The sequence below is a fragment of the Ictalurus furcatus genome, chromosome 17, assembly GCF_023375685.1.
Source record: "Ictalurus furcatus strain D&B chromosome 17, Billie_1.0, whole genome shotgun sequence".
Taxonomy (NCBI): domain Eukaryota; kingdom Metazoa; phylum Chordata; class Actinopteri; order Siluriformes; family Ictaluridae; genus Ictalurus; species Ictalurus furcatus.
The window spans coordinates 13,186,800-13,202,221 of record NC_071271.1 but is presented as its reverse complement, the minus strand read 5'-3'; the positions used below and the strand labels follow the sequence as shown (position 1 = coordinate 13,202,221).

The 15,422-nt window shown below is 39.4% G+C and overlaps 1 protein-coding gene across 1 annotated transcript in view; it reads right to left on the bottom strand.

The window, feature by feature from the left end:
• The window catches only part of LOC128621113 (uncharacterized), a 31,855-nt gene that overhangs the window by 9,217 nt on the left and 7,216 nt on the right, over window positions 1-15,422 (bottom strand). Inside the window, exon 6 of the mRNA XM_053646605.1 lies at window positions 15,115-15,263. Within this exon, the coding sequence (XP_053502580.1) occupies window positions 15,115-15,263 (149 nt within the window). The remainder of the gene's footprint in view (window positions 1-15,114; window positions 15,264-15,422) is intronic.

Sequence of the window (15,422 nt, the reverse complement as noted above, 5' to 3'; positions counted from 1 at the left end):
TAGTCTGACATATACTGACGTTTATGGTACCTGCCCAACTGTACATACAGAAGGGATAAGTCCCAAAAGTGATTACCTGGCTACACACCTATATAAAACATCGTCTGTGAAATCTGTGGAAATAGAATAAAGAGACAATTATCTAGGTTGACTAAATAAAAAATCTACACCAGTCAGTCATAACATTAAAACCACTGATAGATGAAGGGAATAACACTGATTATCTCGTTCCAATGGCACCTGTCAAGGGGTGAGACATATTATGCAGCAAGTGAACAGTCATTCTCAAAGTAATGTATTGGAAGCAGGACAAATGGGCAAACCTAAAGATCTGAGCAACTTTGACAAGTGCCAAATTGTGATGGCTAGACTACTGGGTCAGATCATCTCTAAAACGACAGGTCTTGTGGGGTGTTTTCGGTATGCAGTGGTTAGTACCTACCAAAAGTAGTAAAGGAAAGACAACCAGTGAACCGGTGACAGGGTCATGGGTTCCCAAGGCTCACTGATGCGAGTGGAGAGTGAAGGCTAGCCCGTCTGGTCTGATCCCACAGAAGAACTACTGTAGCACAAGTTGCTGAAAAAGTTAATGCTGGCTATGATAGAAAGGTGTCGGAACACACAATGCATCGCAGCTTGCTGGATATGGGGCTGCGTAGCCACAGACCGGTCAGAGTACTCATGCTGACCCCTGTCCATCGCCGAAAGCGCCTACAGTGGGCATGTGAGCATCACAACTGGAGCCTGGAGCAATGGAAGAAGGTGGCCTGGTCTGATGAATCCCATTTTCTTTTACATTATGTGGACGGCCGTGGGTGTGTGTCTCGCTTATCTGGGGAAGGGTGGCACCAGGATGCAATATGGGAAGAAGGCAAGCCAGCAGAGGCAGTGTGATGCTCAGGGCAATGTTCTGCTGGGAAACCCTGGGTCCTTGCATTCTTGTGGATGTTACTTTGACATGTACTACCTACCAAAACATTGATGAAGACCAAGAAGACCCATTCATGGCAATGGCATTCCCCAATGGAAGTGGTCTCTTTCAGCAACATAATGCGTCCTGCCAGACTGCAAAAATTGTTCAGGAATGGTTTGAGGAACATGACAAAGAGTTCAAGGTGTTGACTTGGCCTCCAGATTCCCCAGAGCTCAATCTGATCGAGCATCTTTAGGATGTGCTGGACAAACAAGTGAGATCCATGGAGGGCCCACCACGCAATTTACAGATCATGAAGGATCTGCTGCTAAAGTCTTTGTGTTAGATACCACAGCACACTTTCCGAGGTCTTGTGGAGTCCAAGCCTCGACAGATTAGAGCTGTTTTGGTGGCACAAGGAGGACCTACACAATATTAGGCAAGTGGCTTAAATGCTATGGCTGATCGGTGTATAATTACACAGTGTTACAGGTAACAATAACAGTGTATCCTCTACAAGTTTTTTGTTGAGCTCTTATCTTTCCATAGAGATATAGTGTATAGATCCAGCCCTATCAAGTCCCTTGGTTAGACCATGAAACCAAAATTTTTGTCAATAAATTGGGGTGTGCTCATATACCTCTAGCTAGAAATTATGCCAAACCAAAGGCATAGGAGCCTATGGACAACTATCAGTGGCATACTGGTTCACACTAAGCACCCTAAGCCTACAAAGAAAGACAAACTTAGTGATTCCCTCCCTTAATTCAGGCTCCAGTGAGTCTTTGCAAGTCATCCTCCTCATGAGCTTAAGCTGTCGCAAACTGAAGCCTCTTGATCACCACCTCTATTTTATTTTAGTTGAAAATCCTACCTATATAGCATGCCCATAAATCATATTACATATCCACATGGTGGTATGAAAATTTGGAGTGAAAAAGATAGTGAACCCTTTACGAGAATGCAGGTGTTTACAGTCAAGCTGAATAAGGGTACGGTTAAGAAGTTTTTTTTGTGTTGTTTCTTAATCTCGGAGACACTTGGACACCAATGCCAGCATGGAAAAACAGCAACAAACAAAACACAAGATCAGGAACGGATGGTGCCTTCAGCGTCTTAATCATGCCATCTTTCAGTATTACTGCACTCGTGGTGTGAAAAGAGGAATGTTTGTGGAGGCGTTATGCAAACAACACTAGGGCGGTAAGCAGGTGAGGTCAGATCATTCAATGTGTTTGAACGATGGTGAATGTGCTTCCTGTATTAAAACTGAGTATTTGTGTGAGTCTAATTTTGTGTTGGCAGCACTGTCTGGGAAAAAAGTGAAAAACTCATCACAAAGGAATAGTGTTCTCAGACAGTTTATGATTGCCCTTCAGGTGATAACGTGAGAGACAGCAACACCTTCCCTAACTGTTTGAGATCTCAAAGATAGATAAGCACCAACATATAGTTTCTATAGATACTAAATTGCATAAAAATTCCCTAATGTATGGTTAATATGGTCACTATATAATTGAACATGATTGCTTTGCTTATAAGCAAGCTGCTAGTGTGTAAGAGTGACAGAGTATGTGAGTGTGCACACATATGACTAATCTCCGATCCCTCAGATGAAGAATTTCTAAGGCAGGCTCACGATCACCAGGCCTCAGGCATAAACACGCAGCACACAGCAAATCTCCAAATGACCATTACATTAAAACAGAATCTACAGAATCAATAAATTGAGTAGACATTTGGAATGAGGATGTCTGTTTTGGAGGAAGAAATTGTGGACAGTCTGCTAGAGTGCCAGGAAAGTGTTAGTAAGGGAATTCTTCACTATGATAGTAGGTTTCAGGATTCAGTCCCGATGGCACAGATAGCTGTCTGCCTTGGTAAGATGATGACAAAGGAGATAATTGTACAAGACTTCGACATATGTAGACCTACAAAAACACACACACCCTGGATTATTTCTGGCACTTTACACCTTCACCATATAAAGGAGTCATAATAATACGTAAAGAATTAAATAACTGCATTGTCTACTTAGAGCTCTATATAGAAGTTTGTAGATTGCCAAGTAATAAGGCAGACCACTTGGTGAGTACTCTCATTACAACTGCATTTGGCAAGTCCTGTAGTTAACAAGCCCCAATAACCTACAGTTTCATGTTTTTCATGCTCTAACATGCCTGGTTCAAGTTTAAAGCACATGACAATTAGCTAAATCATTGTATCAGGTGTGTAAGAACAGGAGACACTACTAGTGACTGGGAACACTATCCTGCCAGTATGAGCTCCATAATGACTACTGCTACTAAAAACTAAATTGAGTTTTTTTAAAAAAAATTAGTTATCTAGACACACAGATCAATCTGTAACAAATTAAAATATATAGTTTGTTTATTTGCATTTTCAAGTTGAGGGTATGCTGTGTGCAATTTTGATGCCATTTCACACCTTATTTACTCCCACCTCTGGAGTTTTCTTCCACCCCTTTTTCTCTTTTGTGTTTGACTTTTGTTTTATTGTTCTTTTGTCATGGGTTGGGTTTGTGCACTGGTTGCTGGTAGTGCTGGAATTCCTCTGTCTGCTGTCCGTGAATTGAGTACAGCACCTTTTCACTTTCAGTGTGCCTGCTAATTTTTTTTTGAAGAGAGGGATGTTTGCTCCTTTGATTCTTGATTTGCACCGATTGATAAACTTGTTCTGGGTGGTCTCGGGGCTGCTTGACCCTTTGTGCTTCAAGGTGCAGCTCTAGAAATCCATGTTGCAGCTTTTGAAGTAGTGCTCAGTGCTAATGTGGCTATGCAGATCACTGAGACTACTTATGACTAGTTAGGCCACTTTGGTTTGATCTCAATGACAGTCTTACTGCATAGGCACAACAATCGTGTTTTCATGAATGTCCACTTATATTACAAATGAGGTCACATAATGACTCATCTCTGTCTCTGGGGAGATAGGTCAAACTGAACTGGCATGTGCCAATGCTGGTGAGAAAGATAGTCACTCTGTCTGTCTATACACTCCTAACTGGTGTATACACTGCTATGAGAAAGTGGTAGCTTTTTTTGTGAGGTTCCGTGCCTCCCAACTCCAGGGGAACCAAAGTTAAAAGAAGGACCGCCAGGCGTCAAGCACCAAGCTCTGCTATCCTGAGAAATCTGAGTAAATTTTCATGAAAAGCTGAGACAATGTTTTATCTCATCATCTCCCCCAACCTGACAGCCTCTGGCTCGCCATCTGATGCAGCTGGAATGCAGAGATACAGTGAAAGGACTAGAGTGCCAACAATATCTTTTATAGCTGGATAATCAGAAAGATGGGTAAGGAATTCCAAAAATTTAAGGTGTTCTTTCAGTTATATCCCAGGGACCCAAAGTGCACAAATACAATGTTTTTTTTTTTTTTTGGAAATATATATTTTCTAAATAGGGAATTAATTAAAACTATAGGGTAAAAGAGCTGCAAATCAGATAATAAAAAAACTGTGTGGTAGTACAAACAAACAAGAGTCAATCACCATTAAACTTTACTTCATATTATTCAAAGTAATATTTATTCAGTCCCCACCAGGATAAAGCTTTTCTCTTCTATAATTAAGCTTTCGCCGAATTTAGGTGAGCCTTCAATATCCTAACAGCTGAAATATTCTGTATCCACCAAGTTAGCAAGCACTCCTGTACCATACCACACAGGAGGGAGCAGTGTATGATTAATGCTGGATTAGGTGACATCCTGGGTAAGTATCCAAATCTTTGTTGATTGAATAATGCATGCTGAATAAAGCAAGCTGAAATGAATTAAGAACCAAAGTGTGAGAACGGAAGAGTAACTGTTTAATTATTGTTAAATATGACAAGACGCCATGGGATGTCACCTGCTTAAATCAACGATATGAATATACAGGACAGGTACTGGCAGAGCTATTAGACTATTAAGAGACTTAGTAGAAAAAAATGAACAAAGGCATCAAACAAACAAATATAACCCAAAAAGGTCCAAGATACCGAGTCACTAATCGTTTATCTCCATAACTGGTACAGTTGTGCCCAAAAGTTTGCACACCCCTTGCAGAATCTGCTAGATCTTAATACTGTTAAAATAAGAAGGATCATAAAAATCCCATGTTTTTTATTTAGTACTGTCCTGAATACGCTATTTCACATAACAGATGTTTACATACAGTCCACAATAAACAAACATTCACTGATGATGAAGAAGGCAACACGATACATTAAGAGCCAGGGGGATATAAACCTTTGAACAGGATGATCAGTGTAAATTGTTATTATTTTGTTTAAAGGTCTTTTAATTTTATTTAGTACTGCCCTTCAGATGCTAAATAAGGTATTTACATGTCTCCCAGAAGCCAAAATACTAACAATTTACACAGATCATCCTGTTCAAAGGTTTACATCCCCCTGGCTTTTAATGTATCGTGTTACATTCTTGAGCATCAGTGAATGTTTGCACCTTGTGCAATAGTTGTGTATGAATCCCTCAGTTGTCCTCAGTGTGAATAGATGGATCTCAACATCATATAGCCACTGTTGTAAAGGGGTAAAATATGCAGAAGATGCTGGAAAAGCAAAGAATGTGCAGGACCTGGAGGATTTTTATGAAGAACAGTGGGCAGTTTAACTGCTCAGGACAAACAAAAGAACTCATGAACAACTATCACAAAACAAAAAAAAGTCGCTGAGCATCCAGGTAACAACACACGGTATTAAGAATCAAGCGGATGTAAACTTTTGAACAAGGTAATTGTTATAAATTCAGCTATTATCTTGTCATGTGGACTATACGTAAACATCTGTTATGTGAAATAGCGTATTCAGGACAGTGCTAAATAAAAAAACAACATGGGATTTTTATGATCTCTCTTATTTTGTTAACAGTATTAAGATTTAGCAGATTCTGCAAGGGTTATGCAAACTTTGGGCACAACTGTATAACACTAACAATCAATCTGTTATTGATGAAAAATATTACTGATAGGTGACAGGACACGCTACCAGAGACTGATAGGACTCAAATACACATTGAGAAAACAGCAGAACCCCCCACCCCCCAAACACACACATATACACACACTCTCTCTCTCTCTCAGCTTAAGACCACCACATTAGCTTTAATCCCAAGTCAATACATCACTGTAGTCCCTGTGTACTCCTCCCTTGTTTACACTTCAGATTAGTCTCATAGCCTGTGCCTGTCTGTGTGTACTGGGTGTTTGTGTGTGAGCGCACTGTGTGCATAAGGACAAGAGAGAGCAGAGCTCATTTGTCAAGTGACAGCATGTGCAAGAGGGGAATCCCTGAGCTTTATTTCTGCCTTAGAAGTAACACCCATGCAGCTATTGGCAGTTAGTATTAGTGGCACCAAATTCTCACCATAAAGCAATTCCCTTTTCTCTTAATGTTGGCCAGATAAATATTGACTAGAGGCAATTTAAATCATCCATTAACGTGCACACCGGAGCAGGGCTAACAACCAAAGGCTTATGACGGAGACAGTGCTATGGAGGAGGACACAGCCTTGCATGACTTACTATCATTTGTATTCTTTTGTCACATGGAAAACATTGTGAGCTTACAGATGAAATCAAAGAAATGTACTGAATAATTGTGAGAAAAAACTGCTATTAATGTGACATTAATTCTTTTTCCTCTTCTTCACAAAAAATGTTGCAAAGTGGTTTAACTATGCTGTTCTATGTTAAATTTCTAAAAACTATGCCCCACTTGTTTGCGCAAACCGGAGGAAAATTAGGCTTCAACAGATTGCACAGGCCTAGTCAAGTACTCTCACACATCATTGTGTGTTGACAGGTTGTTGTTGGTTCCCACTTGCTTGTGTTACTACTACTTAGTCTCCTAGGAAACCATGTTGTTCTAGGCACTCCATTAGTTTTTGCGTGTCTGAAGTGTGTGCTTTCCTGCACTTTCTGAACACACAAAAGCATCTTCATAATCTTCCCGACACTTCAAAATGTGAGATCCCTCCAAAGCTGAACACAATGGCTTTCTGCTTAAATGAATCCTGTTTATTTTCAATAAAGGCCTATGAAGTAGACTCAGAGGAAAGATCAGAAATAGATCAGACTAACACAAAAGAGAGATTTTTGCCTGTATTTGTATTGCTGATTGCCACAACCTAGACGAAAGTTTGAACAGCTATGCAAAGCTGGTGCTAGAAGACATGGGGCTCATTTGCAAAAATGGCATTCACTCAACATCAAGCAAATGATTGAAAGGGCCTTGGAGGTTGTAAACAAGCAGTCATTTCCATCTGATGACGAAGGACCATAAGTGGAGGATTCACACAGCGAGATGTGTTAGTAAACAGCACCCCCTACCTCCTTAAAGACAAGCTGCATTAAGGAAGTAAAAGAGGTGGGAGTGTTCCGGCCATTGCAGCTCAACTAAGAGAACAGGAAAGAGAGCAATGGGAGAGCACTGGCGTGCCAAAAGACGAAGGTAGATTGTATTGATTTTGTAACAACCAGCACATGCAACCATATCGCCTGCTTATGGCATAACTTGACAAATAATTAGAAAAACGCAATTGAGGAGCAGAAACTTCATGGTCACAAATGGGACAAAAATGAAAGCCAAAAAATATGCAATGATAATACTTCAAAATGAAGCACCATCTGATATTAATGGTGAATTGCTGGGATCTGAGTCATCTTGCCATTCTCAACGCTGACACTCTGCTCTACAGGAAGCCATTCTCTGCAACTCTTCTCACCATTGGTGGATAAACAGGATAGATCTGACTGTACTGCATAGGGTTAAATGTTTCACCTGGCCTATGTTGTTGCCATGTACCTCCCACAGTGTTCAGAGTAGGTGCTTCATTCACAGTTGGTTAAGACACCCTTAAAGAACCTTTTGTATCCCTGTCAATAATCCTGTTTGTCTTGTCATTATTGCCAGCTTTAGTGCGTCCAGCAAACAAAGCTTTACAGAGATGCTCAGCTCCCTGGCGCTGCAGGATCTACAGCATGGCAATTATCGACACGTTCACTCCACTTGTGGCAATCCATCATCTCCTCAAAACCTTGTTTAACAGCACAACAGCAAACACTGCAATGGAGGGAATCAAGAGACTGTAAGGGCTAAAATTAAATTGTGATAATTACTGTCACTGAGGGCCTGCTCAAGAGATCAAGAATGTATCGATTCTCATCAAGAAATTCTCAGCGAGAGAGATGATTATTCAGATATCATGCTGTGAGTTTGTCATGCCGTAACAGAAGATTAACTTTTAGTTTGGTATTAAAAAGCATCTAATTGTAATATGTTATTGAAACTTATTCACACAATAAAATATTGTTCTCAAAGAGAATGTAACTTTGGCTGAGAATTTCACATACATGTAGCATACCAAAAATGTACCTATCTTCCTGGCAATGAGGTGGCCCTGGCACTAGACAGAGAAAGATTTTTACTCTGGAGAATACTGACATCTCCTGGCTGCAAGTACAGAATCTCATGAATCCAAACATTATTTATATAAAAAATGTTGTTTTTTTTTGTTTTTTTTTTAAAGTATAATGATTTACATTCATAACCAAGGCTTAGAATTTATGAAGCATTAAATCCTAGTAAGTGACATGATTTATATAATTATTATAACATTATATCATGTGGGATAAAGACGTGTATGTTTGGGTATCAAGTTTCAACACAAATAAAGAAAGAAGGATGGGATAATATTTACATCACTCCTTACAAATATGCTTATTAACAAAGCTAGGCACAGCACCTTCCTGTCAGATCAAAAAACGATGTTGTGTTGGCTGTGATTGGAAACGAACTGGGAGAAAGCAAACATGGATCAGCAGAGCAACAGAAAAGCACAATGCATCAAAGCAGCACTTTAATGTGACACCTGCTGTGCAGGACTGCAGCTCTTTGTGCTTGCACTAAGACACACAGAGGCACAAAGGTGCAGCAGTCCCCGGTTTGCTTTTGTGACTGACCGGTGGCTGTTTGCTTTTGAGGTGTTCTCCTGGTTTGCCAGTGATGCTCCTATTGTCAGGCAGCCTACAGGTATTATGCACTGACACGAAGAGGAAGGGAGGGGAGCTGCGGATGCGTGCGTGGGTCTGGATTCCTGCCAGCTGAGCTTCTCAATGTTGAGAGACACCTGTCCTAACACCTCCCTCTGCTCTTTTACATAGGTAATCCTTTGCTTGGCAGAAAACACAAAGTCCCAGTGCAGGCCTCCTTTGACGACCTAAGTGCTTTTCATCCTTTTTGGAAAATGATAACGCAAAATATTTTCAGTTTCTAAGGCATTACCACTTATGGACAAAAGAAGCTAGGCTCTAGGGTGTTCTGACACCATTTTGTTTTTGGTGTGATCCAGGTGAGAAGCCTGCACAAGTCAAGTTGAGCTTCATTATGGAGTTCTACAGATATGTCATAGTTCATATTGTTGGAGCTCCAAAATCACATAACTGGTCATACCCAAATCTCCAATATCACCAAAAATAAAATTTCTCCACATGAAGACTATTTTGTTGGACCACCGCCTACCAGTTATTATATGGGTGATTATTTGGACCATTTCTCATGGTACTTTTTTATGAGTATTAAAGATGGGCAATTCGCACAGAATTACTCTTTGGAATTTTTAAGGCATAGTGCAAATATTCAAACTGCTCTGCATACATGCATAAAAATTAAATATATGCCACAAAACATTAAGCCTTTATCCTCTGCAGTGTGAGAGGTCCTGCTTCAGACTACGAGCTGTAATTAAAGTTTAATCAAAACTAAATATGCCCCGTCTACCATTTAGAAAGACGGCCTTTATTGTCAAACATACAAGTACAGTACAGTGAAATTCTTTTCTCACATATCTCCAGAGACTGTACATCATGGATGACCCCCAACTATATGGGTCATCCACAGTATAAAGCCTCTGTCTATCTCAGATTGTACAGATATGGAGGAAAATTGTCTTTATTTCACAGCAGCGAGTCATTTACACATTTACCATGATTGGGCTAAAATTATTGCACAAGTTACATGCTAGCAGTGTCTTAAATTGAGATATTTTAGACATGTAATTCATGTCATTAGTATTAAAATCACACTGAGAAACACCTAACATACTAATACATTATTTTAAGACTCTAAAATATTGAATATTGTTCATAAATATGGTCTCATTCCTAATAAGAAAAAACTGAGTACTGATCAAGGGCTTAACACGCTTAACACAAATATGTACATGAAAAAAAAGAGCTATAGTTCAATACTACAACTAAAAAGTGCACCAAAAAGTAGATGTGTTAGGGAGAATATCCAAGAATATATATGCAGCAGTGACTAATACAATCACAAGACAACACCAAGTAAAATGCCATGCATATCAGTGCCATTGTTGTTCTGATAATGGCTCATCACCCAAATTATATCTGCTCAACAGTGGTCCTTTTACACTGATGATGGGGTAAAGGAGGCTGTATATCTTATATATTGACCATGGAAAAGTGTTTCTCACAATGGTGTACCCCAAATGAGAAAAATAACCTTACCATATACACTAAATTGGTTAAATTCCATTATTTATCAAATTTAAAGCTCTCTAAATGTTTTCAACCTTCCACCCATGGAATGCTACAATTATGAAAATGTTGCTCAATTTGAGAGACCAAGCCACCACAAGTGTGTTGTAATAAATACAGAAGAAAGGATTTAAGTAGCTCAAATAGTCCTAAATAAACATTAGATTTTTCCATGATTTCCCATGACTAAAATTGCCTGCTGTGCACATAGTGATGAGGCAAGGAGGATGCTAAGATGGTTTCCACATGAAACCCAGGCTTGAACAGGAGATGGGAAGGGGAAGAATGCATACATTATTTTCTGAGCTAGAGAGAGAGAGAGAGAGTAAGTGAGTGAGAGTGAGCGGTAGAGAGGGAAATTGTGTGCATTCTGTTCTGAGTTGTCTCAGCCTGCACATTAAGGCAGATGTCTATCAGCAGGGCTCATTTGCTTAAACAAACTGCAATGGCACTTCACATGTGGCTCCATTCATTAGTGTGGCACTTGAAGCTCTGCGTGTTTTGACATACCATGCCTCAGCACTTCTAATATTTACATAAGCAGGGACCACCTACAGTCTCGAGGGCATAGGCACCTTTGCTCCCTAGTATTGCCAAAGCATTCTTTTTTCACTTCCTTCCCTCACTGACTTGCAAGCTGTGACGCATACTCAGGGAAGGTAGGAGTCAGGTCTGTATAAACCAAAGATTTTCTCTCTTCCACAAACAGAAGCACTATGCCTGACATGCTGGAATCTGTTCACTCCCATTGCAGCCTATGCTTTACAACAAGGCCAAACAACAGACATCAGAAGTAGACAGTTTTCACTGTGCGTAATAGTATTTGGTAGTAACCAAGGCAACAAATGTTTATTGTTTTACGCGATGGTGCAGTGAGTAGCATTCAGTCCCCGGTTCAATCCTGAGCTTGGCCTGTCTGTGTGGAGTTTCCTGGGTTCTCTGGTTTCCCCCCACCTCCCACCACCAAAAACATGCTGGTAGGTGGATTGGTGATTCTATATTGCCCATATGTGTGAATGTGGGTGTTAATGTGCATGGTGCCCTGCAATGGACTGGTGTCCCACCCAGAGTGTATCCCCACCTCACACCCAATGATCTCAGGATATGCTCTGGATCTACCATGACTCTGACAAGGATAAAGTGGTAACGGAAGATGAATCAATGAATGAATGAAGAAGAAAGTTTTTAACATTTTGCCCCCATCATGCCTGTGTTCTTAACATATGTCTAGGCAAGAAATGTGGGTTATAATAATTTAACTACCTTTTACCTGCCTCTGTTAAAATGAATATATTAATCTGGAAGGAGACCTGTATGTGTGTGTGTGTGTGTGTGTATATGTATGTATATATATATATATATATATATATATATATATATATATATATATATATATATATAAAACATAAATAAGCCAAACTAAAGCTCAAAGTACTCCTTCAATGAGGTCATGTATATGTGAAGTGCATATTTTTATAGATGTATTATCGGAGAGGTTTAGTATGCTAATGCATTTTTATTTTACTCTGTGGCTATTGTGGATAGATACTTGGAAATAATTGCAAATTCAGACTAATCAAAAGTCAAAAAGCAATACACTCTGAAAAAGATCAAAGCAGAACATAAAAAGCATGCAGATTCTTCTTTTTTTTATTATACAAAAAAAGAGCAATTGCCTAGGCAAAAAATATGCATCTCTATTACAGTTTAACAAGCTTGTCTGCAAGAACTACTTCTACAATTCTTGATTTATGCTACAGCTCAAGAAATTCCAGTCTGATACCTGGGGAACAGAAAAGAACCCCAGAGGAAGCCAGTTATTTAGCACCTTACATGGGAGGGACTGTTCTTTCTTCCAACAGAAGCCATAACCAAGGCTTAATGCAGCCAGCAGACTGCCAAGCAAATAGCTCAGCTAATCCCAGCTACATTCAGAACTGCAATGTGGCAGCAAGAGCAGAGATGTGAACTGCTGGAACTCTCCATTCAGTGCTCCAAGAAATCAGTAGCACATGTGAGAGACAGTTTTAAAGGCTTGTTTATCTCATGGGGAAAGCAAAGCACTGGTCATGCACTTGGTATAATCACCTTATAGAAAAAGGTGAAGAGAGAGTAAAAAGCTAATACAATACACACACATACACACACATGCACGCACACACAGGGACAACAAATGAGTTGCAACCACCAATAGCAGTGGCTAACACTAATGCTCTAACATTCCAGGAAGACAACTTTGATGTACACAAGGCCATACCTGTGTGAGACTGATGGAAGACTGGGACACTTTGACTGGGTTGCAAAATCACTGGACCTCAAGCCCATATAAAAATTTTTTTACTTGGAACAGCGAGTTCAAGACAATTGGATGCATGATGAATGAATTAACAAATAAAAGGAAAGAAACGGCACACACATGCTGTCTCTTCCACTGACTGAAGTAGATTTAGAGTTATCTAATTGTCATCTACAGTATTTTTCATTTCATCCAATTTTTTTCCAGGCAAGGTAAAACAGTGCTCCTAAGCACTCTACAGTTGTCACACTTGAACACATGATGAGTTTTACTTGAACACACAAAGACACAAAAGGCATCCTCAGTCTGGTCAAAAACTAGCAATTCAGTTTTATGCTAAATTACATTACCTAGTGACAAATTTCAAAACCTATTGTACAATAAGGCACTGCTATTAGTGGATAGGAAGAATTTAGCCACTAATACAAGTGCCTTATTGTAGTGTCAATAGGATGCGAATATTTATGAATATAGCATGAAATCGGATTGATAATTTTTGGCCAGACTCTGATCTCCAAATTATTTGGAATACCTCATTCCACTATAAGGAAAATCATCTACAAGTGGCACAGATCTCAAACGACTGCCAATTTGTCCATGACTGGCTTTCCCAGCAAATTCAGCCCAAGAGCAGGCCATGTGATGCAAGAAGTCTCCAAGAACCCCAAAATTTCATCACAGGACCTGCTAGTAAGTGCTGCAACTGTTGGTGTCAAAGTGCATGTGTGGGGGGATTTGAAACATCCAGGAAAATAATCAAATATCTTGCAATTGAAAGAATATTGCATGGAAGAGTGGTCAAAAAATCCAGCAAGCCAATGTCAGAGACTGGTGGACATTTACACAAAACGCCTACAAGAAGTTTTTCTGCTAAAGGGGACAATTCTAGCTTCTGAGGCCAAAGGTGTACTTACTTATTCCACAGAAGAATGTCACATCTATTGATAATTCTGTTGAATAAATAATTGAAAAAGCTAGTTTTGTTTAAGTACATCAACTTTATTAATAGGCACTGTTTCAAAGATGATCAAATGTTTGCTTGTCCAAATATGTCAAAAAAGCCAACAATTTCCATGGGGTGTACTTATTTTTTTCACATGGCTGTACATCAAAGTAAAGTTGACATACTTGGAGGTGTGTCACAACAGACGATTCAACTGGTCTATATACAATGGTCCAAATAAAGTGTGCCTTGTAGAAGTAACTACAGTTGAAAGTGATTGCTTAGTGACAAAGTCTCGCTGCTGATATAAGACAAGCTAGAAAACACTGCGATCCGTTAATGAAGGACAGCACAGACCAATTTCTGACCAAACTCTACAGAAGGAACTGCATGTTCTAAACATTTGGAGCAGAGTTGCCAGAAAGACACCTTTGTTAACCAAATCAAACAACATGGCCTCAATGGACTTCCACACTTCCATCAAGTGACTGTAGATTAGAAAAGTCAAATTTCATCCAGATTGTGGTTAAGGTGCTTTGCAAACCTGCAGGTGGGTCACTCAAGTTCTGGGGGTGTTTCAACTATAGTGAGGTTTGCCTTTTGATTGAAGTGTCAACTACAATAAATCAACAGAGAGTATCTACAGAGCAATTCTGGCTGTCCACATACAGACAAATTCATGCAGATTCAAACCCTCAAAATCTAGAGAGTGCATGTCAGCAACAAATTTCTGGTCCACTCAGACTCAAACTAATGTTGCTACATCTAGAACTTAAGCTTCACTTTTAGCCCGTTGTAACCAATGTAAATAGGTTCATGAATTCATAACTTTAATTCATCATGCTACAAAATTGAGTCATGTACCGTAGTTATCTAGTTCTGGTTCAGCAATATAAAGCCAACACATCTCTGCGCAGGTTAGCTCAATAGCAGGTAGCAAGCATTAACCGTAGTTTAAGACATGTTCATGCAAGTGACCCTGTATTGTCCACTGGGTGTATATTTGTTTGTGTGTAATATAATGTAATTTAATGCAATTACCAAAAGCAAAAAAACCAAAAAATCATAGTTGTAAATAATTGCTCAATAATTATTCAGATCAGCAGGAAATAATTCCAGACACCATATTACATTGAAACCATTGCATTTAATACAGGCACTTATGAATGACCCTGTAATACCTTATTAAGGCCATTAAATTCAGAATTTTTATTTCAGATAAAATAAGCCTAAGACCATGGTCTTAATAAACTTAACCTGTGATTAAGCATCCTGTTGCTTAAATAATAGCAAGCTGCTGATATTGTATTGATTATGGTTTATAGCTTTATATTTGTTTCCACAAGAATTCTTTTTCTGACAAAATCTGACGGTGAAACTACCTGGTTAAGATCAGGGTCCTTAGGGTGCTGGACCTCTGCTGCCATGATAACGGCACAATCAGCGTGGTCAGACACACACGTCTGACACTGCAGCAGCTGGGTCACTGAACACTTGGCCTTGTTCCATACTGCATTGTACAAGTACAAGCCTTTTGTTTATGTGGGTTTGTATGCAAACAGTGAGCAAACAGAGATGGAAAAAGAGAGTAGGGAAAACATGAGATGACACATTTAAGTCCCATTTCACTAGAAATATCTAAACAGAAAACACTAGATGCAACAAAAGATCAGAGGCTCTTAAGCAGTGG